Source organism: Grampus griseus, assembly GCF_964374135.1.
Source record: "Grampus griseus genome assembly, chromosome: 16".
Classification (NCBI taxonomy): Eukaryota; Metazoa; Chordata; class Mammalia; order Artiodactyla; family Delphinidae; genus Grampus; species Grampus griseus.
In genome coordinates, this window is record NC_139010.1 from 4,386,058 (window position 1) to 4,413,374 (window position 27,317).

General features: G+C 44.8%; 1 protein-coding gene across 2 annotated transcripts in view; it reads left to right on the plus strand.

The window, feature by feature from the left end:
- GALNT2 (polypeptide N-acetylgalactosaminyltransferase 2) overlaps window positions 1-27,317 on the plus strand; it is a 181,402-nt gene that overhangs the window by 123,199 nt on the left and 30,886 nt on the right. For both annotated transcript variants that reach the window (XR_014297933.1, XM_082674349.1), the window contains exons 4-6: window positions 21,653-21,751; window positions 21,988-22,055; window positions 22,312-22,377. Coding sequence is in view for 1 of the 2 variants with exons in the window: in XM_082674349.1 (XP_082530475.1) it covers window positions 21,653-21,751; window positions 21,988-22,055; window positions 22,312-22,377 (233 nt within the window). In the remaining variant the exon portion in view is untranslated. The remainder of the gene's footprint in view (window positions 1-21,652; window positions 21,752-21,987; window positions 22,056-22,311; window positions 22,378-27,317) is intronic.

Consider the following 27,317-nt stretch of genomic DNA (forward strand, 5'->3'; position numbering starts at 1 on the left):
GTTCCCCTGGAACGTTCTCGTGCCCTGAGGGAGGTGAGGCTGCTGCCTGTGCGCCATCAGTGTGACCTCCCTGTCCCGGCGTGAGAGGCGGGCAGGTGCAGGAGCCGGTGTGGCCAGGCAGTGGGAGGGGGCCAACTGCAAGGCTCTTTGCTTCACACCTCCCCCCAACTCAGTGCAGGGGCTAACGTGCACCTTATGTGCAAAATTCAGACCAAAACCATGCCATTATTCATCATCTGCCGCTTTGCTTTCTGTTCGTTCAATTGTTTTTATTACTTTTAGTGTTTTTATAAAGCCAACTCCAAGTTTTTAGCACCAGACCACTCTTTTTTTCCCTTTATATGTTCTTTTGGGACCGTTTCAGGCCTTGTCTGCATCTCGATTAAAGAATACTCTGGGCGTTGAAGGAACATATCTCAGTGTAATAAAAGCTATTTATGACAAACCCACAGCCAACATAATACTCAACAGTGAAAAGCTGAAAGCCTTCTCACTAAAATCTGGAACAAGACAAGGATGCCCACTCTCACCACTTCTATTCAACATAATACTGGAAGTCCTAGCCACAGCACTCTGATAAGAAAAAGAAATAAAAGGTATCCAGATTGGAAGGGAAGAGGTAAAATTGTCATTATATGCAGATGACATGATACTATATATAGAAAACCCTAAAGACTCCACACAAAAACTATTAGAACTGATGAATTTAGCAAAGTAGCAGGATACAAGAATTAACATACAGAAGTTGGTTGCATTTCCTTACACTAACAATAAAATATCAGAAAGGGAATGGAAAAAAAAATCCCTTTTAAAGTCACATCTAGAAAAATAAAATACCTAGGAATAAACCTGACCAAGTAGATTAAAGACTTGTATTCTGAGAACTACAAAACATTTAATAAAGGAAATTGAAGACGATTCAAAGAAATGGAAAGATATCCCATGCTCTTGGATTGGAAGAATTAACATTGTTAAAATGGCCATACTGCCCAAAGCAATCTACAGGTTTAATGCAGTCCCTATCAAATTACCCATGACATTTTTCACAAAACTAGAACAAATAATCCTAAAATTTATATGGAACAATAAAAGGCCCAGAATTGTCAAAGCAATCCTGAGGAAAAAGAACAAAGCAGGAGGCATAACCCTCCCAGACTTCAGACAATACTACAAAGCTACAGTAATCAAAACAATGTGGGGCTTCCCTGCTGGTGCAGTGGTTAAGAATCCACCTGCCAATGCAGGGAACACAGGTTCGAGCCCTGGTCCGGGAAGATCCCGCATGCTGCAGAGCAGCTAAGCCCATGCACCACAACTACTGAAGCCCGTGCGCCTAGAGCCTGTGTTCCGCAACAAGAGAAGCCACCGCAATGAGACGCCCACACACTGCAATGAAGAGTAGCCCCTGCTCGCCGCAACTAGAGAAAGCCCGTGTGCAGCAATGAAGACCCAACACAGCCAAAAATAAATAAATTTATAAAAGAAAACAACAATGTGGTACAAAAACAGACATATGGCTCAATGGAACAGAATAGAGAGCCCAGAAATAAACCCACACACCTATGGTCAATTTTCAGCAAACAAGATAAGAATATACAATGGGAAAAATACAGTCTCTTCAGCAAGTTGTGTTGGGAAAGCTGGACAGCTGCATGTAAATCAATGAAGCTAGAACACACCCTCACACCATACACAGAATAAGCTGAAAATGGCTTAACGACTTAAATGTGAGACATGACACCATAAAACTCCTAGAAGAAAACATAAGCAAAACATTCTCTGTTTTCTTAGGTCAGTCTCCCAAGGCAATAAAAACAAAAGCAAAAATAAACAAATGGGACCTAATCAAACTTACAAGCTTCTCTACAGCAAAGGAAACCATAAGCAAAATGAAAAGACAACCTAAAGACCAGGAGAAAATATTTGCAAATGAGGCGACCGACAAGGGCTTAATTTCCAAAATATACAAACAGCTCATGCAACTCAACAACAGAAAAATAAAAGAACCAATTGAAAAATGGGCAGAAGACCTAAATAGGCATTCCTCAAAGAAGACATACAGATGGCCAACAGGCATATGAAAAGATGCTCAACATCGCTAATTATTAGAGAAATGCAAATCAAAACTACAATGAGGTACCACCTCACACCGGTCAGAATGGTCATCATTAAAAAGTCTACAAATAACAAATGCTGGAGAGGGTGTGGAGAAAAGGGAACCCTCCTCCACTGTTGGTGGGAATGTAAGTTGGTACAGACACTATGGAAAAACAGTATGGAGGTTCCTCAGAAAACTAAAAATAGAGTTGCCATATGATTCAGCAATCCCACTCCTTGGCATGTATCTGGACAAAACTAATTCAGAAAGATCCATGCATCCCAATGTTCATAGCAGCATCATTCACAACAGCCAAGACATGGAAACAACTTAAGTGTCCATCGACAGATGAATGGATAAAGAAGATGTGGTATACACACACACACACACACACACACACACACACACACACACAGACTAGAATATTACTCAGCCATAAAAAAGAATGAAATAATGCCATCTGCAGCGTGGATGGACCTAGAGATTATCATATTAAGTGAAATAAGTAAGAAAGAGAAACACAAATACCATATGATATCACTTATATGTGGAATCTAAAATATGATACAAATGAACTTATTTATGAAACAAACAGACTCACAGACATAGAGACCAGAGCTGTTGTTGCCAGGGGGGAGGGGGCGTGAGGGAGGGATGGATTGGGAGTTTGGGGTTAGCAGATGCAAACTATTACATATTGAATGGATAAACAACAAGGTCCTACTGTAGAGCACAGGGAACTATATTCAATATCCTTTGATAAACCATCATGGAAAAGAATATGAAAAAGGATGTCTATGTGTGTATAACTGAATCACTTTGCTGTACAGCAGAAACTGACACAACATTGTAAATCAACTATACTTCATTTGAAAAAAAAATTTAAAAAAAGAATGCTCTGGGCCTGGGAGAGAGTCTAAGGCTTCCACAATAGCGATCCAGCTTGTGTCTGTGTTAGCGTCTCTGAAGGGCCCAGCATAGGTCTCTGGAAAGACCGTGAGCAAACATGTGCAAAGCTTCATCCCCGAGTGCCTGTCCACACTTGTGGCCCCGTTTCCCAGCTGTGCCTCCGGGTTAGCACTGGGGCAGAAATGGTCAGATCGCTCTAAATGAGCAATATAGTCTTGTGTCTTTATCTTTGGTGCCCCTTCCCACCGTCACCCTGGGAACCCAGCGATGACGGGAGCATCATCTGTGGACTCCAGGAGCTGGCCATGCGGGGGGCAGAAGCAGGAGGGGTGACACCCCGCTCTGCATTGGGCTTCATGGAGCTCTCTCTAGCCTTTGTATTTAGACCTGTTGGTGAGTTTCTGTTGTGTTCGTGGGGACTGTGCCCCTTTGTCGTTACGGAGTGCCCTCTGTATCACTAGTAGCGCTTTTGTCTTGTTCAGCATCAGTGCAGACACACCACCTTGCTTTAATTCAGTGTTTTTGCAACTTCCAGTCGTTTTGTGTCCTTATATATATTTCAAGTGTATCTCCTATAAGTAGCAGATAGTTGGATTTTGGATTTTGATCCCTCTGACAGTCTTGTCTTTTAATTGGAGTTTTTAGTCCTTTCCCGTTTAGCGCAAGTGCTGGTGGGCTGTTGGGGGTTATAACACTAGCGTCTAGCTCTCTGGGTTCTATTCGTCCCACCTGTTCCTTGTCCCGTCCTTTCGTGCTTCCTTTGGATTAAGTATCTCCCCAGCTGTTAGCTTGTTAATTAGAGTCTAATATAAATGAATACTCTTGTCTTCTCCTGGATAATGCACAGACCACTTCCCCTCCTCTCCCTCTTATGCTTTACTGTCACATGGTTTAATTCCCTTTTTATGTGTAAACCCTACTGGACATCTTTTATTGTTGTTTTGCAGTAAACATCCTTTAGATTTACCCGCACATTGTTATTTCCATTTTGCCTCATTTCTTACCTTTTCATTTTTCCCCCGAGACTGTTTCCCCAGTTCTCATCCAACTTATGTATTTCTCTTAGTGCCAATTTGTTGGCAATGAATTCTATCCTTTCATTTGCCTGAAAAAACCTTTTATTTCACTTTCATTTTTGAAGAGCGTTTTCACCGAATAGAGACTTCCAAGTTGACGGTTACTTTCTGCGCTCACGCGTCGTCATTTACTCGTCTTCTGGCCTCCACTGTCCCTGGAGAAACAGCAACTGTTGGTCTTATCGTTGCTTTTCGAAGGCATCTTGACCTTGTCCTCTAGTTGCCTTGAGGATGCTTAAGCCTGGCTTGAGCCTGGGTGGGGCTTGTGCCTGTTCCTGCGTCCGAGTCCGTTTTCTTGCGCCCCGTCTTCTCTCCCCACCCTGGATATTTCCACATGTCCTGTGTCCCCCTTTACACTCTTTCCCATATTTTTTATCCTTTCTCATTCCCTGAGCTTCAATCTGGACATAATTCTCTTGGCCTTCCTTCCAGTTCACTAATTCTTTCCCCTGCTTTGAAAATCTATTCTGCTTTCAACTCCACCGATTGAATTTTAATTTCAGTTATTGTATTTTGTTGTGTATGAACAGATACGGAGATATTTAAAGTCCGTAGCTGATGTTTTCATCCTCCGAAAAGGATCTAGTTTTGCTCTCTGGCAGGCAGTTAAGATAGGGCAGATGGCCTTGATCGAGGCTGGAATTGAGCTGGAATAGAGCTGGGGTTCTGTCTTCTGTGAGAGAGCTGGTGAGCATCCAGATCTCTGTGCTGCTGGGCAGCAGCCCTTTGGGATCCTCCCTGGAAGTCTGGGCTGTTTATCAGAGGCCCTCTTCCTCGACGCCCTGACCCCCAGCCCCATGCCTCTGGCAGGAGCCCAGCGTGGCCGCCGCCTGCAAAGCCATCGTTTCTCCGGGCTGGTTCAGCCTCTGGCCTCCACACTGCTTGGGGGAGGAGGGTCAGAGAGCGTCTGACTCATTCTTAGGGCTCCTGTTCCTTCCTGGCACCTGGCCCTACAGCCCCAGGCTGCCTTGTTAAATAAACTCCAGTGCCTTCAAATAGATGTTCTGGTGTGTTTCATCAAAAATTTCTAGTTGCTTTCAACAGGTAGGTTGGTCTACAGCAAGGAACTTGACTATCACTGAGAGCAAAAAAAAAACTGAGTATTTTATTTGGAACTAAATTTAGTATAAAGTTCACAGGTCATAAATTTTGCCCTGAGCCGCAGTGTCTGTTCCAAATGAGAGTGCATCGAAATAGCAGTGGACTTGAAGTTGGGAAGGGTAGCTTTTGTTAATGGCTCTACCGCTTACTCCCAGACTCCCACCACTTCCCAGAAGGTGGAAGTAATCTCTCTAAACCCTGGACTTGTGATCTACGAAACAATGCCTGCCCTGCCCATCTTACACATTGTTCTTAGGCTCAGATGTCTATGAAAGGACTTCATAAACTGCCAATAACGACACAAATCTAGGATGTAATTGTATTGTTGTTGTATGTGCCTAGTGGCATGTGAGTTTGTGAAATCGGCTTTGAGTAGAGAGTGAACCATTATTCTGTTGAGCTTTGCTCCCGACGTGTAGGTGGCGTGGAGGGCAGACATTCAGCCTCCCGCGTGTGACACCTGTTACACTGAGGGGCACCTGGGTCTTCTCACTGCAGCGCGAATTGGAGGGTTTCATTATTGACCAAAAGCAGTTGGAGAAACACCTTTGAAACAGCAATCCTACCTATTTCACAAGAAATCAAAGCAATTCAAATGGGGTCAGCAGAGTATTGCTTTGTTCTGTGGGTCTGAGCAAACCATCCTGTTTGAGCCACACTTTTAAATGAGTTGCTTCACCATCACCATGGAACCATTAAAAAAAAAATCTTTTGTATATTTTAGGAAATAGCCAAAGCAGTATAAAATGTGTTTCAACCTCGTCAGTCATTTAGGCCCCCATTTCACCGTTTCTGAGACAGTGTGACCTCAGGGATTCCTTTTAACTTTTCTTTTGAGCTTGACAGCAGCAGTGTTGTCAGTGGACGTACCCACACTCTTACCCCAGAACGTCTGCCTGCTCACTCGTGGAACTGACCCGTCCACACGTACTCTGAGGTGGTAAGTGCTAGTGATGGAATCTGCAAGAACCCAGATCCCCTTTTCAATCTGTAAAATTAAAAGTACAGACTTAAAATAACACTCATCTTTTTTTAATTTTTTATACAGCAGGTTCTTATTAGTTATCTGTTTTATACATTATGAGTATATATATGCCAATCCCACCACCGTCAACACTCATCTTAACTATATTGGATCAACCATGATTTCCTCCATCTGACGATGATGAGAGAAGAGAGAAAATTCATGTCTTTGGAAATTCAGTCTGTTAAAAAAGGGAATATCCCAATAGGAATATCGCACTTGGATTCAAAATTTTATGTTATTCAGTGTTGATTTCTTTTGATTCTTGCGTTCCTGTATTCATTCTGCAAGGATTTGAGTGGTTGCCATGTGACAGGTATTTTTCTGGTCACTGGGGAAACAGCAATGAACAAAACTGATAAAAAATCTCTGCCTTTATAGAGCTTACAGTGAGGGAGTGAAAGTAGAAGAGAATAAAATAAATGATCAAATTATGTGGAATAAGACAATGTTAAATGCAATAGAGAGAAAATAAGGATGGAGGTCACGGAGCGTGCAGGTCAAGGTCGAGGGTCCAATAATAAACAGGTGGTGAGCACAGCAAAAGGAACAACCAGCAAAATGAAAGAACAACCGACAGGAAATATTTGCAAATCATGTGTCTGATAAGGGGTTAATACCCAAAACATATAAAGAACTCATGTAACTCAATCACACACAAAAAAATAATAATAATGCTATTAAAAAATGGGCAGAGGGGCTTCCCTGGTGGCGCAGTGGTTGAGAGTCCGCCTGCCGATGCAGGGGACACAGGTTCGTGCCCCTGGTCCGGGAAGATCCCACATGCCGCGGAGCGGCTGGGCCCGTGAGCCATGGCCGCTGAGCCTGCGCGTCTGGAGCCTGTGCTCCGCAACGGGAGAGGCCGCAACAGTGAGAGGCCCGCGTACCGCCAAAAAAAAGGGCAAAGGCCCTGAATAGACATCTTTCCAATGAAGACATACAGGTGACCAACAGGTACATGAAAAGGTGCTCAACATCATGAATCATCAGGGAAATGCAAATCAAAACCACAATGAGATACCTCACACCTCAGATTGGCTTTCATCGAAAAGACCAGAGATAACAAGTATTGGTGAGTTTGCGGAGAAAAGGGAACCCTCGTGCACTGTTGGTGGGAATGTAGACTGGTGCAGCCACTCTGAAAAACGCATGGAGTTCCCTCCAAAAATTAAAAATGGAACTACCATAGAACCCAGCAATTCCACTCCTGGGTATACATCCAAAGGCAACGAAATCACTGTCTCAGAGAGATAATCTGAACCCCCGTGTTCATTGCAGCATATTTATAATAGCCAAGACATGGAAGCAACCTAAATGTCCATTGATGGATGAAAGGATAAAGAAAGCGTTACACTCTCACACACACACACACACACACACACACACACAATATGGGATGTTATTCAGCCGTAAAAAGAAAGAAATCTGCTATTTGTGACTACATGGATGGACCTTGAGGGCATTATGCTAAGTGACATAATTCAGACAGAGAAAAGCAAATATTGTATGATCTCACTTATATGTGGACTCTTAAAAAAAAAAAACTCATAGAAAAAGAGATCAGATTTGGTTACCAGAGGCAGGGGTAGAAGGCGGAGGAATTGGATAAAGGTGATCACAAGGTACAAACTTCCATTTATAAGATAAACAAGTTCTGGGGATGTGATGTAGTTAACACTGCTATGCGGTATATTTGAAAATCGCTAAGAGAGTAGATCCTTCCTGAACTGTCTCCTGTATCCTCCAGTAGTTAGATGCATGTCGTTTTATATAAACAACACGATACTGCATTTGCTGTTGGGCAGCCTGCTTTTTTCACTCAGTACTACATAGGGAACATTTTAAATCTAGCTTTCTTTTTAATTAATTTATTTTTGGCTGCGTTGGGTCTTCCGTTTGCTGCACGCGGGCTCTCTCTAGTTGCGGCGAGCAGGGGCTACTCGTTGTGGTGCGCGGGCTTCTCATTGCGTTGGCTTCTCTTGTTGTCCCTGGGTCAATCGATATTTGATGGGTGTTTTTTTTAAAGGCCAGTAGTGTCTGTCATTGTTTCAGAAATTCAGAATCTACGCATTAAACCAACCTGATTAACTGCATTCAAAACCTCTTGATTCTTATTACCGTCCACTTGACAGGAGAGTTTGAAGTACCTGCTGCAATTTTGTGACACCTGCTTATTTCTGAGTATTAGCTGGATATGTTTGAATACAGTGATTTGGGGAATAGAAATTATATTGTGTACCCTTATTAGCATAGAATGACTCTCTGGCATTGCATCTAGTGTTTTCCTTTTCTCTATATGTTTTACTTTTAAAAAAAAAATTTTTTTTCCACACCGCACAGCATGCGGGATCTTAGTTCCCTGACCAGGGATCGAGCCCGCGCCCCCTGCATTGGGAGCACAGAGTCTTAGTCGCTGGACCACCAGGGAAGTCCCGTTTTTGTCTTCCTTGAGTTTCATTTTTGGGGTGTCATTTTGATTTAGGTTTGCCTCTTGTAAGCAACCTAGTGGTGTATTTTTATTTTTAGATCAACGTGACAGTCTGAAGTTTAATAGGACAAAACTATTTTCGTGTTTGGTCTTTAATTTTTTTATGTCATTCTACTTTTTCCTGCTTCCTTGCTTTTTCTACCATTTTCATTCTTATCTTAATGGAAAATGTGTTCTTCTTTGTTGGTCCTTAGTTTTGTTAGTTTTATTTTTTCTCCAGGGGTTAAGAAAGTTTGTTTCCTACATTTAATTCAACTAGTTGCAATTTTTCATGTTTACAAAAATTCAACAGAAACATTGAAAATTAGAGAAATGTTGGTTTAATGCTAAGGATAAATACCAAGAATAAAACAATATATATTTTAAGATGAAGAATGAATATGTGTATACTTTCTCCCACCCACTTTATGGTTTTATTGATTTATCTGGACTTAGATACTGTTTATTGTTAATATTATATTTTATGTAATTATTTAACAAAATTATATTTTATTAAATATCTTCTTTTAAGAAATTTTTCATTTGTATAAACATAGTTACACACGTCTACTAGGCTATACTGCTGAAATAGTTTTAATGCATCCTAACATTTCATGTCGTAAGTTGAGTTCTGGGGTTGGTTTATGTAGTTATTTATTTTGAGAGTAGATCTTCACGTGGTTTTTCAGATGGCTCAGGTAATTGAAACACTTTCCTGGCTTGCTTACCTGAGAACTGCTTTCCGTTCCCTTCATACAAGAATGGTAAATTCACAGCGCATAGAATTGTTGCGGCGGGTCTGTTTTTCCTTTGCAACTCTGTATACGTTGTTCCACTGTTTTCTGTTTAGTTCTGTCACTGAGAAGCCTGAAGCCATTCTGATTTTGTTCGTTTATTTTATTCTATCAGTTAGGATACTTAAAGCAAAAAAGACATTAAATTGTTTAACATGAAGTCTGGAGGTCGTCCTCTAAGGCTGCTTCAACTGGGCTGGGAACTCTTTCTGATTCCCTTACCACCCTCTTCCGCATTTTGGGTTCTCTGCCTCATGCTTTTTGCCTCGTGTGGTTGCAAGAAGGCTGCCATAGCTCCATGCATCTTGGTCACTTTCAAGGCAGGAAGCAAGGGGGTCAGAAATGGCCTTTTCTTTAGTGACTCTCTGCTTTTATCAGCAAAATCCATCTTTTCTGGACGCCCCCTGCAGACTTTCTGTTACTGTTCATTGGCCAGAACTAAGTCATGGTTATTTGTGACCATGACAGGGTCTAGGGAAAGGAGTTTGTCTTTGGCCAAGCAGGACTCGCCTCTGGGGCTCCGCAATTCACCGAAAACATCTGTAAGAAAGGACCGAGAGGGGAATGATTTTTGTGTTGCCAAGACAGGTGTACTCTTCTTCAGGTGTGTACAGAAGAAATTCCACGATGTTACAGAGTCAGAAGCACCGAACATACATCGGTAACTGTCAGTGTCGGGGAGCGTTTATCAAATAACCTTATCATTCTGTCATTAACTAGAAGTTAATTTTTTTTTTTCCTGAGAGTCCAAAAGGATGCAGTTACACTTGACATGAGCAAAGTCTAAAGGAACCAAACATCATCCTGGCTTTTGTTGGAGTGGATGGGATCATGCCATGCCAAGTCAAGTGCTGGGTGTTTGTTTGTTTCTTTCTATGGAACCCCTGATAGGCTGGGGCCAAGGAGGGGAGTTAAAGTAGTGACTCTTTTGCTTCCAGTTTACATCCTGTATCAATACTTATCCAGTGACAGGATGATCTGTTTGCCTTTCGTCCTTGTGAGGAAATGGGTCCAATGCAACCTTTGATTACTAATAACAGTGTCATTAAGTGAAAAGTTGATCTTTGTACAACAAGCAAAAACATAGAGCAGGGGCTTCCCTGGTGGCACAGTGGTTAAGAATCCCCCTGCCAATGCAGGGAACACAGGTTCGAGCCCTGGTCTGGGAAGTCCCACATGCCGCAGAGCAACTAAGCCCGTGTGCCACAGCTAGTGAGCCCACGTGCCACAACTACTGAAGCCCGTGTGCCTAGAGCCTGTGCTCCGCAACAAGAGAAGCCACCGCCATGAGAAGCCCACGCACTGCAACGAAGAGTAGCCCCCGCTCGCCGCAACTAGAGAAAGCCCGTACGCAGCAACAAAGACCCAACACAGCCAAAAATAAATAAAAATAAAATAAATTTATTATTAAAAAAACAGCAACATAGTGCAGTTAACTGTCTTCGAAAAGTACCCAGAAGCATCATCTTTGGCAGTATGTCGACGTCCTTAAAAGTCAGAACCACTGCTAAGTGGCCACACAAAGTCAGTTATTTGACTCGGCTTTGCAGAAAGAGAAAGACACAGGGCAGAGAAGAAAGCCCCTGACTAAGTCCCAGAAGGGCTCTGTTGAGACAGCAGGGAGCACGTGTCTTCACAGCAGTGCAGAGAGCAGCTTGGAAACCCCAGTGCGCGGTCCGGAAGGGAGACTGAGGCTCCGAGAGATGCCCCGAGTCTGGGGGTGGGGCAGGGACCCGCGTCTCTCATCGTCCCGAGAGGGCGGCTCCCGGCATCGGGAGGGATGAGAGGCTCGAGCACTGGGTGGCCTCTCTCTGCACTGACCCCACCCCCGGCGGTGAGCCGGAGGTCCTGCCTGAAGTGAGCTTGGAGGGATTAAGAAGTTCAGATGGCCTCATCCACGGCTGTTATTTTCACAACTTTCAATAGCCCTTGACTCTTGAAAAAGTTTTCAGTTAAAATTTAGTGTCTGTAAAACTGGAGGCAAAAGGGCAGGTGATGCTTGTTGGAGGAGAAAACATCTCTCTTTCACCAAAAGGTGCTGGCTGAAAGCAGCAAGTGGAAACCGGACGTCTGCCCCCTCGGGGCGAGGGGAGGACCCTGTGTGTTCAGGGTGGTGTGTGTTTTCCATGGCTGGTGCTGCAGTGACTGCGCAGCAATGAGCCCGTTCTCGGGACTGTCCGCTGTCCTTTCAGCCTCTGGAGCCCTTGGCTTTTCCAGGGGATCGGAGGGCTTCAAAGGGAGAGCAGTAAATACGACAGGCTCCCGTTTCTGGTGTCTCGGGAAGGGTAGGTCCTTGGTTTAAGAAGACACTCCTGTGTCAGACACAGCACAGGGCACCAGAACGCGACTTCAGACCGAGAATTTCAGAGTGAGACGGACCTGCCGTGATTCCTGGGGCTTGCTGAAATCTCCTGACAACTGGGTTTTTAAGAAGCTTAATTTCAGATGGGTCCTGCAGAGGTTTTAAAATATCTTAGGATTTGGTTCTCTTCCATTTTAAAAGACCTCTGTAGAATAAGCTCTTTAGCTATTAGGACTGATCAGAAATTAGTTGATTAGGTGGAATATTATGTCATCATCACTGTTTGAAGGATTATTAAGAGTGTATTTTAATTAAATGAACATTATACAACAGCTGCTAGCCTTCTTTTTTTTCCTTCCTGCTTTGTTTCAATTTTAATTCCATTTCCAACTCCCATTTTATCCCCCGGCCCGCCCATCCTCCCCAGACCCTCCAGAGCAAACGTCCCATGGAGATGGCAGTGTGAAACCGACCCCTTGTTTTCCTTGTGTCGGAGCAGAGGTACCTGAGGTCGAGGCTCTGAGGATTCTTCCTGCTCGGAAGAGCAGAGAGGGGTGGCCAGGTTCAGGTGCACGGCCCGTTGCTGTGAATCCAGCCTCCAGCTATGACTTGGTCTCCTTCCAGAGGGCCCTGAGTGCTGGGGCCTTATTCAAAGGCCTTAGGCCCGACTCTCCAGGTGGGAGGGCTTGAGGGGTGCAGCACAGGGAGAGCTTCTAAAGCTCAGACCCCCAGGCATCACCCAGACCTACTGACGTGGGCAGAGCCCAGGCATCTGCATGTTAATAACATGCTGCTGGGAGAGTCTGGCACTCACAAACTGTCCGAGCTTTGTGGTGACCGTGAGTCCATGCCAGGGCAGCTGGCAAAGCAGGGCGTTCCCTGCTGAGGAGTCTGCCCAGCCCATGGTTGGCGCCACAGCTTGTATGGGAAGTTCCACCTCCTGTGGGGACAGCTGTGTCCAGCTACCAGGGCACAATCACTCAAACAGCAGACCTGCCCCTTTCTTCCTTTGAAAAGGAAATCATGTCAGCATTCCCTGGGGGTGAGGGAAGGGAGCAGAAGGTGCGTTCGGGGCCTCATCTGGGTCACCTGCTGTTCAGAGCCTGCATCCCAGGGTCCCTGTGTGGTAACACCCCTACACACACAGCTCCATGTACAAGCAGGGGGCAGAGAGCCTGAGAAGTGACAGTCTACTTTGATCGGTTCTTTATTTTTTTTTTTAATTTATTTATTTTTGGCTGCGTTGGGTCTTAGTTGCTGCACGTGGGCTTTCTCTAGTTGCGGCGAGCAGGGGCTACTCTTTGTTGCGGTGCTCGGGCTTCTCATTGAGATGGCTTCTCTTCTTGTGGAGCACGGGCTCTAGGCGTGAGGGCTCAATAGTTGTGGCATGCGGGTTCAGTAGTTGTAGCACACGGGCGCAGTAGTTGTGGCACACGGGCTCAGTAGTTGTGGCTCGCGGGCTCTAGAGCGCAGGCTCGGTAGTTGTGGCGCACAGGCTTAGTTGCTCCGCGGCATGCAGGATCTTCCCGGACCAGGGCCCACGCCCACGTACCCTGCACTGGCAGGTGGATTCCTAACCACTGTGCAACCCGGGAAGCCCTCTTTTGGCTTTTGAACCCTCCTGGCCCCACTGTCTGAGCTTGACCCCCACACGAGCCCTTTTGGTTTATCTCACCTGGACTGAGGGTACACGTGGAGACTGGCACCTTTTCAGGTGCTGGGTCTGCTGGAGAGAGCGAGGTCAGAGTAGCCCAGAGCTCTGTTTGCTGTCCATCTCCCCAGGCACCGCCCTACGTGTGTACCTTGGTGCAGGGTAGAGGCAGGTGCCACGTCGCTCTGTCCCAGAGTTAAAGCTACTCATTACACCTACTGGCACCTCTCCCCGGTTCACCCTACCCTCCTCTCTGTTGAGTACAGAACTGCCTTTGTTTCTCCAGTGATTGAATTCAGTTGGATTTAAAGCCGTAGGGCAGCTCTGTGAATCAAGAAGTTACAAAGAGAAACAAAAAACCAGGGTAAACCTCAAAATAGAAGGAAGGACATAATGAAGGAAAAAGAAAAAATTAATGAACTAGAAAAATAAGAAACAATAAGAGGATAATATAAAGCTTGATTTTCAAAAATTAGAAATCTCTAAGAATACTGATAAAAATAAAAACTACAATTAAAAAATATCAGGAAGGCTTCCCTGGTGGCTCAGTGGTTAAGAATCTGCCTGCCGATGCAGGGGACACAGGTTCGATCCCTGGTGTGGGAAGATCCCACGTGCCGCAGAGCATCTAAGCCCGTGTGCCACAACTACTGAGCCTGCACTCTAGAGCCCGTGAGCCACAACTGCTGAGCCCACATGCCACAACTACTGAAGCCCACACGCCTAGAGCTCGTGCTCGGCAACAAGAGAAGCCACCGCAATGAGAAGCCCGCGCACCACAATGAAGAGCAGCCCCCTGCTCGCCCCAACTAGAGAAAGCCCGCGCGCAGCAATGAAGACCCAACGCAGCCAAAAATTAATTAATTAATTAACTATAAATAATATCAGGAATAAAAGAGCAAATATAACTATAGGTAGAGTTTGTAAGGATCGTAAGAAAATTGTAAGCATACTTTTATGCAAATATAATACATTTAAAAACTTATATGGAATGCTTAATTTTCTAGGAACATGAAAATTACCAGAGTCATTCAAGAAATAGAAAACTATGAAGACATACAATCCATGAAAGACATGTTCAGCGATAAAAAGTTTGCCTTCCCCGGGTTCACAAGGCTCACGTGGGTTTGCATAGAACACAGACTGTTTTAGAGAATTTGTAGGAAAAAAGGGAGAGCTGCCCTGTTTGCTTCTTGAGAACAGAAGTGCCTTGCTGTGAAACTGGAAAAAGAAAGTAGAACAGAAAATTGTAGATCAATGACTGTTATGGTTATAGATTGAAAAAATTCAAAGCCAAATACTAGCATATCTAACAGAGCTCTATTTTTTTTGAAAAAAGCCATAGCCAAGTAGAGTTTATTTTAGGAATGCAAGAATGATAGAACAGCAGGAGATATATTAATATAGTATTCTTTCTCAACGGATTAAAGGAGAAAAGCTATATGATCCCCCTAATAGATGCAAGGGGAAAAAAAATCATAAAATTTAGCACTTGTAAGGGAATTTCCTTAACCTGATTAAAGGTGTCTGTAAAACATCTGTGGCAAACATTACACTTCATGAAAATCTAATTGCATTCACCTTGAAGATGGGGCCAGGGCAAGGGTGTTCTCTACCACCTTTTTTATTGCATGTTGTGTTGCACGCCATGAGCAGTGCCTTATTAAGACAAGAACCGCAGATGTAGAAGTGTAAAGCCAAGGACAAAATGTGGATGAGTTGATGAATGGAAAAATCCAAGAGAACCTACACATTCTCAGAACTAAGAGAGCTCAGTGAGGTTGCCGAGTGCAGGGTCCACAGCCACAAGCCAGGGCCAGCAGTAGCCTGTGAGCAAATGTAAGAGGAGAGACCCCGTGCACTGTAGCAACAGGGCTGTAAGGCTCTTAAGAGCAAATGCAACGCAAGATGTGTAAGGCTTTTATGGAGAAAATTAGATAATCACAAAACATAACTGAAGGACGTTAAAAAAACAATATTATAAAGAAATGATTATAATAATTCCCTTCAAATTAATCTATAAATTCAGTGCAGTATCATACAGTGCTTAAAGACCTGATCCTTAAATTCATAAGGAAAAGCAGATGGCCACAAATAGCCCGTGAAGTCTTGAGGAACACCGCATGGGGATCAGCTTACCTGTCAGATGTGAAGGTCTGCTTCAGAGCCACAGCCAGGCAGCAGTGGGAGACGAGTACAGAGAGACGCACAGAGCAGGAGGGGACCAGGGGTCAGCGTACACACATAAAATGTGGTGTGACAGCAGTGACAGCACAAGTCGGCAATGACGTAGCAAACGGTTAAACGACACTGGGACAACAGGCTAACCATATGGGAAAAAATGAGATTACTTAGTCATACCATTCATAAAAATATGTCTAGGCAGGTAGATGGGTAACCTCAATGTTAAAAGCATTTGTAAAAGTTAAAATATTTGGAAGAAAACCTACTAAATTATATTAGAGACCTTAGGTTAGAAACCCTTTTTCTGAACATTACCCCAGGGCCACAGTTTGAGAAACCAAAATTTAAAAATATGTTTGACAGAAGACATCTTAAACAGAATTACAGGGTCTGCCACAGACTTGAAGATTTTTGCAGTGCATATGGCTGACAAAGGATACTATCCAGAATATATAAATTCCTATCATCAAATAATAACGATGGGGCTTCCCTGGTGGCGCAGTGGTTGAGAGTCTGCCTGCCAATGCAGGAGACACGAGTTTGAGCCCTGGTCTGGGAGGATCCCACATGCCGTGGAGCGGCTGGGCCCGTGAGCCCCCGCTCGCCTCAACTAGAGAAAGCCCTCGCACATAAATGAAGACCCAACACAGCCAAAAAAATAAATTTATTAAAATAATAACAATAATAATGATGTAAAAACCTAACAGAGAGTGGACAAGGGTATGAGCAGGCAGTTAACAGAAGAAACTATCTCATCATCTCATAAACATATGAAAAGATGTGTGCCCTCGCTAGTAATCAGGGAAATGAAAATTAGAATAATAAGAGGCTATTTCATACCAACCTGGTGGGCAAAATGTAAAAATCTGACGCTATCAAGAGACGGTTAGAATATGGAGCCGTGTGAACCCTTGTGGATGAGATGAAGCTGGGAACAGCCTTTGGAGATCAGCTTGCTGAAGCCAGTAAATCTAGTCGTCCTCCCTGTGGGCAAATGATGCAGAGAAACTTCCTCACATATGTGAAAAGACAGTGTCCATGGCTGCGTTATTCCTAACAGAGAGAAACTGGCCATCAGCAGAAAGGGATTGGATGTGGTGTGTTCCTACAAGGGACAGCTGTGCAGCAGTGGGTGTGAATGAGATAGAGCCGTGCATGTCAAGACAGGTGCATTCCCAAAGGCGGAGAAGCAAAGCACAGTGCAGTGTCACCCATACACGTTTTGAATATATGCAGAATACGGCTCTGTGTTATTTGTGAAGATGTACACATGTAGTTCGTTGAAGACATACATAGGAATACTGATTTACCAAATGTAGGGTAGTGGTTACCGCTGGTGAAGATGGGATTTGAGGTGGGAAGGACATCCCAGGCCTACAACGATTACATGTCAGGTTTTGTTTCATTTTAAAATCTGAATCAGGGACTTCCCTGGCGGTCCAGTGGTTAAGAATCTGCCTTCCAATGAAGGGGGCGCGGGTTCGATCCCTAGTCAGGGAACTAAGATCCCACATGCCGCAGGGCATCTGAGCCCACGTGCCACGACTACTGAGCCCACACGTGCGCCTCAACTAGAGAGAAGACCGCAATGAAGAGCCCCACGTGCCGCAACGAAGACCCAGTGCAGCCAGAAAAAAAACGAGTTCTTTGTGGCACTCTCAATAACAGTAAAATAAAACTTTGAAACATGCTAAGAGAAAAATCTACATCAAATGCCAAGGTTGCAAAATATTAAGATTTGAAAAAGCTGAGTGGAGGGTGCATGGGCACTTGTATAACATCTTATAGGTTTTTTTGTTTTGTTTTGTTTTTTTTGCGGTACGCGGGCCTCTCAACTGTTGTGGCCTCTCCCGTCGCGGAGCACAGGCTCCGGATGCGCAGGCTCAGCGGCCATGGCTCACGGGCCCAGCCGCTCCGCGGCATGTGGGATCCTCCCAGACCCGGGCACGAACCCGTGTCCCCTGCATCGGCAGGTGGACTCTCAACCACTGTGCCACCAGGGAAGCCCCATCTTCTAGGTTTTATGTTTGAAATATCTTGCACACGTAACCACGATGATGGGGGTGACGACCTGGGAAAAACAGGCCACAGGACATTCGTTACCACACTGAGTTGATCACGACCCAAGACTTGATCCTTAGCTTTGTGAACCCAGGGAAATACATTTTTATTTTTTTTTGCTTGTTTATTTTTTTTCCCCATGCTTTGCTTTGCTTTGTTTTGTTGTCAGCAAATCAAAGCTAAATTTTCTCTCAGGGGCAGACTCGAACTAAAATCATAGGCTGAATGAATCCAGAATGCCAGTTTAATAATTTGCAAAGAGAAATGCATGTGACAGCAGCCGGAACCTTGAAAAACCGTGACTGATCCTGGTGTCTCCCCTTGAGGTGTCTCCTGGGAAGCTGAGACATGGTGGGAAGACCTGCTGTGGCTGCGCAGTAAGAAGTCACTGCCGTGGAGACTGACACTCAGGGTCCCCATTGCCAGAGGTTTCCTCCTACGGGGGACTCCAGAGCATGGTCAGAACGCGGGCTGGGTATTGAATGCTTAGGGTCGTGGGGTCTACACACCCCTCTCTGGGGACCCTGCTGGCTTAGAGGGGTGGGAAAGATGCCTAGGTAACCCCCACAGGCACTGTTGGCACACAGCTGCCACATGCGTATGGTAACCCTCATTAGGACGACAGGGACCTTTCCAGTATTCAGAGTCCTTCTTCGCTACTCGATTGTCCCAACAACCAGGCAAGATTGTAAGGGCCAGGCCTCGCCAGTGGTCCAGTGGTTAAGACTCTGTGCTTCCACTGCAGGGGGCGTGGGTTCAATCCCTGTTCAGGGAACTAACATCCCACATGCCACACAGTGCAGTCAAAAAAAATTTTTTTTTAATTTAAAACAAAAAAGAAGAATAACATATTGAAAAGATTTGCAGGGATGAAGTGCCTCGGATCACTCAGTTACCAAGGCTACCACAGGCCGGATGAGCTGGGGTGGGGCTGGGGAGGCACCCTGGGGGCGTGGCGTAGAGGGTGTGTTTCTGTGCCCCTCTCCACACCACGGAGCAGCCTTCCGCCATATTAAACGGAGCCTCTCGCTTCCCAGTCTGAGGACGTGTGTTTGTGTCATCAGTGTCTCGACCAACCGCAAGTGTAGCATCTGCGTCAGAGACGAGCCTCCCCGGGTTCGTTCTGCACCCCGAGGGCTCAGGAGCTCCCTGCACTTGATGGCCGCTGATGCAGAATCCAGCTTTGATGGCCATCTAGTCTCAGAGAAATGTAAAGCTAAATTAGAGATTTAAAAAAAATCAGTGTCCAGTTTTTTCAAGTCCCCATTTGACTGGACAGGGAGTTACCAGAATGACCCTTGGAAACCCAAGTGAACTTGACCCAAAGCCCATCCTCAGCATCACGCTGCTTCAGCCGCGTCATCCGGGAGGGAGAACAGAGCTGACTGCAGACTCTCCTTGATGCCGACTCCAAATAAACCCCAGCTTCTGTCAGTTCCCAAAGAAGCTCAGGGATGAAGGTGCCCCCGGCAGCCAGCTCCCCTGGCAGGTTTCTATAGCAGGCGGGTGTTCTTCCCCCAGCTCCGGAGCAGAGAATTCTGCTTGGCAGGGACAGCGCTCTTTACATGCAAGATTTATTCTGTTTCTTTTTAAAGAAATTCTTCAAATACCACCCTCCCTTTTTATCTTGGCACAGTGTATGGACTTAGGATCCGAATTCATATACTAAAGCTGTAACACTCAGACTCACGGGGTATAAGATACTCCTCAGTCTTTACTTGTCATCCCTCTTTACCTTAGGAATGGGATATACCTCTGAAATTTCCTCATTGCCAGTTCCTAGCAAAACTAGGTGCCTGATGCCCTGTGTTATGGAATTTTAATAAAACGATGTGAATGCAGCAGCCCTGTGTGTTCTGAAAAATGTTTCCAGAGCCCCTTGAGAATTCCAAGTGCTTGGAGATGAGGCTTCCTGCAGAGAAACAGAAAATGCGAGAATAGGACCTGATTGGATCGGCTGAGTTTACTATGATTTGAGCCTGAAAAATGCTTCCTTCTCTCCTTTTGATTCTCACGTGGCCTCTCCAGCCCGAGCTCAGCTCAGCCCTCGCGGCTGGGTGGGTTGGGGCCTGATCGCAGAGGGCGTCCCATTCTGGGGTTCTTACTTCATTAGCATTACAAGATTGGGTTCTTGGGAATGACATTCGTTGGTAATTTGTTTACAGTTGAACCTTGCAGCGTCTTACTTATTACTTCCTTAATCTAACAATTGGCAGATTCTTGAAATTAAAAAACAACAACAAAAACCCAGCCTTATCAGTCTACTTGTCGTTAAATACTTAGCCGTCAGGAGCTATAATGATCAACAACAGTAATTCCAGAATTCTTTCTTTTCCCAAACGACAGCGACTGGTATATTACGTTGTTTTCTCGTGGTTAATTAAAATCCAGCTATCCACATAACTGACATAAACAAAAGAAGCCCATTTTGTGATCTGACCTAATTGCTTTTTAATTTTGCTGCTTTTCTTGTTCATTTTCAAAATTTGCTCTGAAGTAGTTTTACCAGTCACGAGGGAAAATCAGTGTCTGTTGACTGTCTTCCTCTGAGGCGCCGTTGAGCACCAAAGATTTTTTTTTTAATCTTTCTCCTTTTCCTACTGATTTCCCATGTAAGATAGATACCTTTAATTCTGGGAGCAGATCACTTACAGCTGTGGTCAATTCCATTAAGAGCTAAGGAGTAAAACAAGTTCTTGAAAATGTATTGGCCCCATGGAAGGTTTTCCAGCTTCTCCAGTGGAAACCACTGAAGTGATACCTGTGCAGGGACCCCCAGATGGTGAGTGCAGCCTGGAGGGACCACGTCCTGGGCGCCGGCTGGTGTTCCCTACCCTACTGCAGGCAAGACCGTCACCTTCTCCACCTTGGGTACAAAATTACTGGTTGAGAACTGCTTCCAGAGGCCAAAGATACTTTAGCTGTCCGCCCCACCCCTTCCCCCTCCCGGCTTCAGTAGTACCAGCAGCCTGGTAACTCCCTGAATGCACTCACGCCACGACTTGACTGTTCACAGATGTCCTCGTGAGCTGTGAGCCTGCCCAGGGGTCTTGTTCTCTCATGGGAGCATCACCTCTACACCGGCATGTTCTTCAAGTTCATGGAGCCTTCAGGGGATTGAAGTGTCCCTTAATGATGGGTTCTGTAGAGCCCAGTCTCCCTTTACTAGTCCTTTCTGTCGCCTAGTGGGTGATACCTCAGCATCTTCAGCCTAGGGCTATAGCATCCTGTGTTTTCAAGCAGCCATTTACGGCCGTGGCAGCCTTGTGTCTGTCTGCCGGGACCAGACGTGACAAGTGCCTGTTGTAATCTGCCCGTAGTTTGCAGGCCTGAATCAGCTTTATTCAGAGCGGTCCTGGGTTCTTTCAGTACTGCCGCAAGTGGAAGGGGGAGCCGACGGGCTCAGGTGCCCACCCATCCTTCCCTCGCTCGCAGCAGCCTGCACCGCTGTCACCTACGTCGTGTGGACGCGGTCTGGCGAGGTGAGGGGCGTGTGTCCTGCATTCCAGGATCGGGGGCGCCGTCAGTGGGGTAGTGCCAGGTACCACATGCAACTTTGGGAAGAATCCCAGCGGTTCACGTGCTTGCTGCAGGCAAAGTAGGAAACGAGAAAAGAGCAGCGGTGCACAGTTGGTTCCACCGCTCAGAAATAACCACTGTGAACTGTGAAAAGCACATCCGTAGAGGTGTATCTGCATGTGAGACTAAATGGGCTTTCACTGTTTTGAAACACACTTTTTTTTTCAACATGTTAGAAAGATGTTCTCAATATGTTACTTTTCACTGAAATCTCTCATCTTTTAAAATGTTGCTCTGGTTGTGTTTTTCTGTGTCCTTATGTGCCGTTGTCGCCGTATCTCGGAATAGGCCAGGGCCCCCTGCAGACGACAGGTCCACCCCGAGTGCCCGTCCTGCAGGGCCACCTGCCCACACTGTCGGGGGCACGCCGGGCTCGTCGTTCAGGTCACTCTTTCTCCTCCTTCAGGTGTCAGCGGAAGCAGTGGCGGGTAGATCTGCCGGCCACCAGCGTGGTGATCACGTTTCACAACGAAGCCAGGTCGGCCTTGCTGAGAACAGTGGTCAGGTGAGGCCAGCGGCTGCCATCTGTTGCCACCCGTTGCCGCTTATGCGGGCAGGGGACGTCCCCCGGCAGGGATGCTGAACGCGGGCCGGATCCCCAGCACAGCCGGGCTGGGGCTGTCTTTGGGGGTGCAGACAGGGCACCTGACTGTGCAGCCCCGCGGGGGCCAAGGGGTGAGAACTGCGCACCCCAGTCGTAGCCTGAAAGGCCTGCAGCTTTCTCTTTCTGCCTTTCCTCAGCGTGCTTAAGAAAAGCCCGCCCCGCCTGATAAAAGAAATCATTTTGGTGGACGACTACAGCAATGACCGTAAGTAGAGACCGATTGCCCCCCCACACCAAGCATCCTTCTCCGTCTGGCCCTCTGGACCCAAGCCTTCCTGGGCTGCGGGTGCTAAGCATGAGTTTCAAGAAAAGGCCAGAAGTAGGGGCCGCAGAAAGACGGTGCCTCTCAAGCCCCGAGGGGCTCACCAGCCCGAAGGTGATGGAGAATCACTGTCCCTGCCCACCGAGCCCTCCGTTAGTTCACTTGAGTTTCAAAAGCTTTGCTTCTTTTCTTTTCCTAGCGGAAGACGGGGCACTCTTGGGGAAAATTGAGAAAGTGCGGGTTCTCAGGAATGATCGGCGAGAAGGTAAGACTTTTCTCAATTCAGTACCAAGACAGTTGAATTCTGACTTTTCCTGAGCCCAGTAATAATGTGAAGAAGCGTTTCAGCTCCAAGAACAATGAACTGTCTCGTGTTTTGTCTGCCTTCCTCCAACAGAGCCTCTTGGGAGCCTCTCCCAGCAACCCCAGGAAGGATATCGAAAGCTTAACTAATTGAAATTGTTTGTGAACCAGGGCAATAGTTCAACTTACGCTTTTATTTATGTATTTAGAGAACTGGCTTCTCTCTTTCTTTCACAACCTAGGAAGTCTTATCAGTCCCTTGAGTACTAGGATTTAGAAGAAAAACAGAGATTTAGCAATGAGAACTTTAATGACTCCATGCTGCAGGCATCTGTTAAAATAACTGGGGTTCCAGTTTGACAGCCTGCCCAAGGTGAACCATCAAAAACAAGGGAAAGCCCACCAGCGTTACGTGCTTACTGGATTTTGCAGATGCCAGCCTCGAAACCTGATGTCAGTCTTGTCTTTGCTGGAGCTGGGCTCATCGAGCCCACTTTATTGGTAGTTATAAGAGAAGCTCCAGAGAGGAAAGCATTACTTTGAAGTGTCTGGAAAAGGAAGCCGGACTCATAGTGTAATTAACATCCAGCGCATCCATGCTGGTACAGAGCTGGTGGCTGGATTCTCAGCTCCTCCGTGGTCCTGAGAAATCTTTCTGTAGGAAAATGGCAGAGCTTTAAAACATGTGCCGTTTTTGCTGTTTGAGGCTAACTGTTGATCTTGGAGTGGTGGCTGTGCCGTTTGGTCAGCGAACATTGTCTTTCTTCTGGTCCCCTGTGCAATCCAGCTGGAGTCGGGAAATACAGTTTTTCTTAGCAAGAATCTAATCAGCCAGTAAAGTGGGTGAGCCCGTTAGGGCGATGTCATCAACACCATATTTTAACCGACTAAGGTCATCAATCCAGATGTTCAAGATGCATAAACAATGGGGTCAGCCTTTCCCCTGAGCAAGCTGTTTGCTGGACTCACATCTGCCCCCGAAGCTGAGATTAAACCAGAATCTGGCATTGTATTTGCCCCTAAAGAAACTACATGATAACTTGTTGAATTCAAACCCAAAGTGTCTGCTGGCACAGGGGAAAAAAAGAAGATGAGGCGGGAGGAGGGAATAAAAGAAAGAAGTTAGCTTTCATGTGGGCATTTTGTAACTGACAAACCACGTGCTAGCTTCCAGAGAGGGGCTCTAACCTGCTTAGAAATCGAAAGCAGTCCTTCTAAATATAAATTTGCATTTGCTTTACGTTAGGCTGTTCTTGTGGGTAAGAACCCACATTGAGGCATTGTTTGGGGAAGGAATGAAGAGAGGCAGCTGTGGGAAGCCAGATTATGGTAGAACTATATGGAACAAGTGAGGAGTGTGACAGTCGAGTGAGAAAATGCACACACACAAATGTATGTGTGCTTGTGTGTGTGTATCCCAAACAGTTAAACATATACACAAATGCTCATAGCAATGCTACTAGGTGACAGAGAAAATCAGTTGCATAAAATCATGGCCTTGGGTTCATTTAGTGTTGGGGATTTAATTGTGCCAGCGATTCTTAACCTGGCTATTCATTACAATCACTTGGGGAATTTAAAAGAAGACCATGGGGCTTCCCTGGTGGCGCAGTGGTTGAGAGTCCGCCTGCCGATGCAGGGGACACGGGTTCTGTGCCCCGGTCCGGGAGGATCCCATATGCCGCGGAGTGGCTGGGTCCGTGAGCTATGGCCGCTGAGCCTGCGCATCCGGAGACTGTGCTCCACAACGGGAGGGGCCACAACAGTGAGAGGCCCGCATACCGCAAAAAAATAATAATAATAATTAAAAAAATAAAAGAAGACCATGCCTTGACCCGACCCACAATTGAATAAAAATTTTTGTTTTTCTAGGGGTGGGGCCTGGACATCTGCATTTCAATAATACTGATGTACTTTGAAGGTTGAAAGCCTAGTCCTTCTTGTTGTGCAGATGGACATATTAAAGCTGAAAGAGGTTAAGTGTCTTTTTCAAGGTCATCCAACTATTTAATAATGGTAGTGGAGCCAAAACCGTGTTCATAGGCCAAGTTCTCTATTTGTCCTGTGTGCTTTTTATTCCTCCATTCCCACTGTCCTGCCTGATTAATTTATTGTTTCCAGTTTATTGAGATGTAATTGACATATAACACTATGTGAGATGTACAACATAATGATTTGGTATATGCATATATTGTGAAGTGATCACCACACTAAGTTTTTTGGTTTTTTTTTTTTTTTTTTTGTGGTACGCGGGCCTCTCGCTGTTGCGGCCTCTCCCGCTGTGGAGCACAGGCTCCGGACGCGCAGGCTCAGCGGCCATGGCTCACGGGCCCAGCCGCTCTGCGGTATGTGGGATCTTCCCGGACCGGGGCACGAGCCTGTGTCCCCTGCATCAGCAGGCGGACTCTCAACCACTGCGCCACTAGGGAAGCCCTACTTTTAATTTTTGAAGACCCTCCATACTGTTCTCCATAGTGGCTGCACCAATTTACATTCCCACCAACATTGCACAAGGGTTCTCCTTTCTCCACATCGTCACCAACACCTGGTATCTCTTGTCTTTTGATGACAGCCATCCTGACAAGTGTGAGGTGATATCTTATTGTAGTTTTGGTTTGAAGCCCCTGATGATTAGTGATGTTGAGCACCTTTTATGGACCTGTTGTCCATTTATATGTCTTCTTTGGAAAAAAAAGTCTTTAAATTCCTCTGCCCATTTTTAATCTGATTATTTTGCTTTTGTTTTTGTTTTTGCCATCGAGTTGTATGAGTTCTTTATACATTTTGGATATTAATGCCTTATCAGTTATATGATTTGTAAATACTTTCTCCCATTCCATAGTTGCCTTTTCATTTTGTGAATACTTTTTTTTGCTCTGCAGAAGCTTTTTAGTTTGATGTAATCCCATTTGTTTACTTTTGCTTTTGCTACCTTTGCTTTGGTGTCAAATTAAAAAAATTATTGCCACCACTGATGTCAAGGAGCTTACCTATATTTTCTTCTAGGACTTTTATGGTTTCAGGTCTTAACGTTCAAGTCTCTAATCCATTTTGAGTTTATTTTTGTGTGTGTTGTAAGATAGGGGTCCAGTTTCATTTTTTTGCATGTGTCCAGTTTTCCAACACCATTTATTGAAGAGACTATCCTTTCCCCACTGTATATTCTTGGTTCCTTTGTTGTAAATTAATGGCCATATGTGTGTGTGTTTATTTCTGGGCTCTCCATTTATCCCATTGATCTATGTGCCTGTTTTTATGCCAAGGCCATACTGTTTTGATTACTATAGCTTTGTAATGTAGTTTGAAGTGATGTTTTGTGTTTTTTTGGTTTTTTTAGTGGTCCATTTTGAATTTTCTCGTAGCTTTTTAGCTATACATTTCTTTTAGTGGCTTCTCTGAGGATTACAACATGCATCTTTAACTTATAACAGTCTATTTAGAGTCCATACAACTTTACCTTAAATGTAAGACCTTGCAACGGTTTTAATTCCATTTCTGTTCCCTGTCCTGTATACTGCTGTTGTCATGTGGTTTCCTTCATATGTTGTTAATGATGGTTTAAACCCCACAGTGCAGTATTAAAATGTTTGCTTTAAATAATCAATTATAAAGAAATTAGAATGTATAAATGGACTCTAAAATTTATCCTCGTATTTTTCATTTCTAGTATCTTCATTTTTTCCCACAGATTCAGGTTTCCATCTAGTGTCATTTCCTTTCAGCCCAGAGAACGTCTAGAACTTTATTTTTTCTTGTAGGCAATAAAATCTCTCAATTTCTGTTTATCTGAAAAGTCTTTCTTTCTCTTTTATTGCTGAAGAGTATTTTCTCTGAATGGAATTCTGAGTTGACTGTTAGTTTTTCTTTCAGCACTCTGAAAATGTCATTCCAATGTCTTCTGGCCTCTGTTTTTCTGTTTAGAATGTAGCTGTCAGCTTATTGTTGATTCCCTGTGTGTTATGGGTTGTTTCCTCTCACTGATTTCCAGATTGTCTCTTTATCTTTAGTTTTTAGCAGTTTGACTGTGACTTGCCTAGATTTGATTTGCTTTTTATTTATCCTGCTCCAGGTTTGCTGATCCCTTTGAATATGTAAGTTGAAGTTTTCACCAAATTTGGGAACTTTTTGGCCTTTTATTTCTTCATATATTGTTTTATGCCTCATTCTTGGACTCTAGGTGCACATATGATATACCACTTGATATTGTCCATAGGTTACTCAGGCTTTTTTTCTCTTTCAGTATTTTTTCTCTGTTCACCAGACGGATCAATCTCTATTGATCCACCTTCAAGTTCACTGGTCCTTCTGACATCTCTAATCTGCTGTTATGCGCCGTCAGTGAATTCTTTCATTTCAGAAAATTGCAGTTTTCAGTTTTGGAATATCCATTTAATTCTTGTGGTTTTCATTTCTCTGCTGAGATTCCCCATGTTTGCTCATTCCAATGATCATTTCCTTGGAGTTCTTGGGTATAGTTATCATAATAGCTGCTTTAAAATCCTCATCTGTTAATTTCACTCTGCGTCATCTCGGAGTGAGTTTCTATTGACGTTTTTTCTCTTGCATACGCATCACATTTTTCTCTTCTCTTGTCTACTAATTTTTTAAATTTTATATTGGATATTGTGAATGGTATGTTGTAGAGACACTGGATTCTGTTATCTTTCTCTAGGGTGTTGATCTTTGTTATACTGGGCAATTAAATTACTAGCTCGTGACTTGGAACTTGTGTAGGCTTGTCTTTATACTTCGAAAGCATATGTGTATCTTGGATGAATCCCTTATTCCTGAGACGTAGTCCGTATTCCTAAATGTATTCCCTCTGGAGTTTCTGTAGAAATGAGGTGTTTGCCAAGTCCTTCTAGGCACAACTCAATTGCCAAAAATTGTGTCCCTGATTCC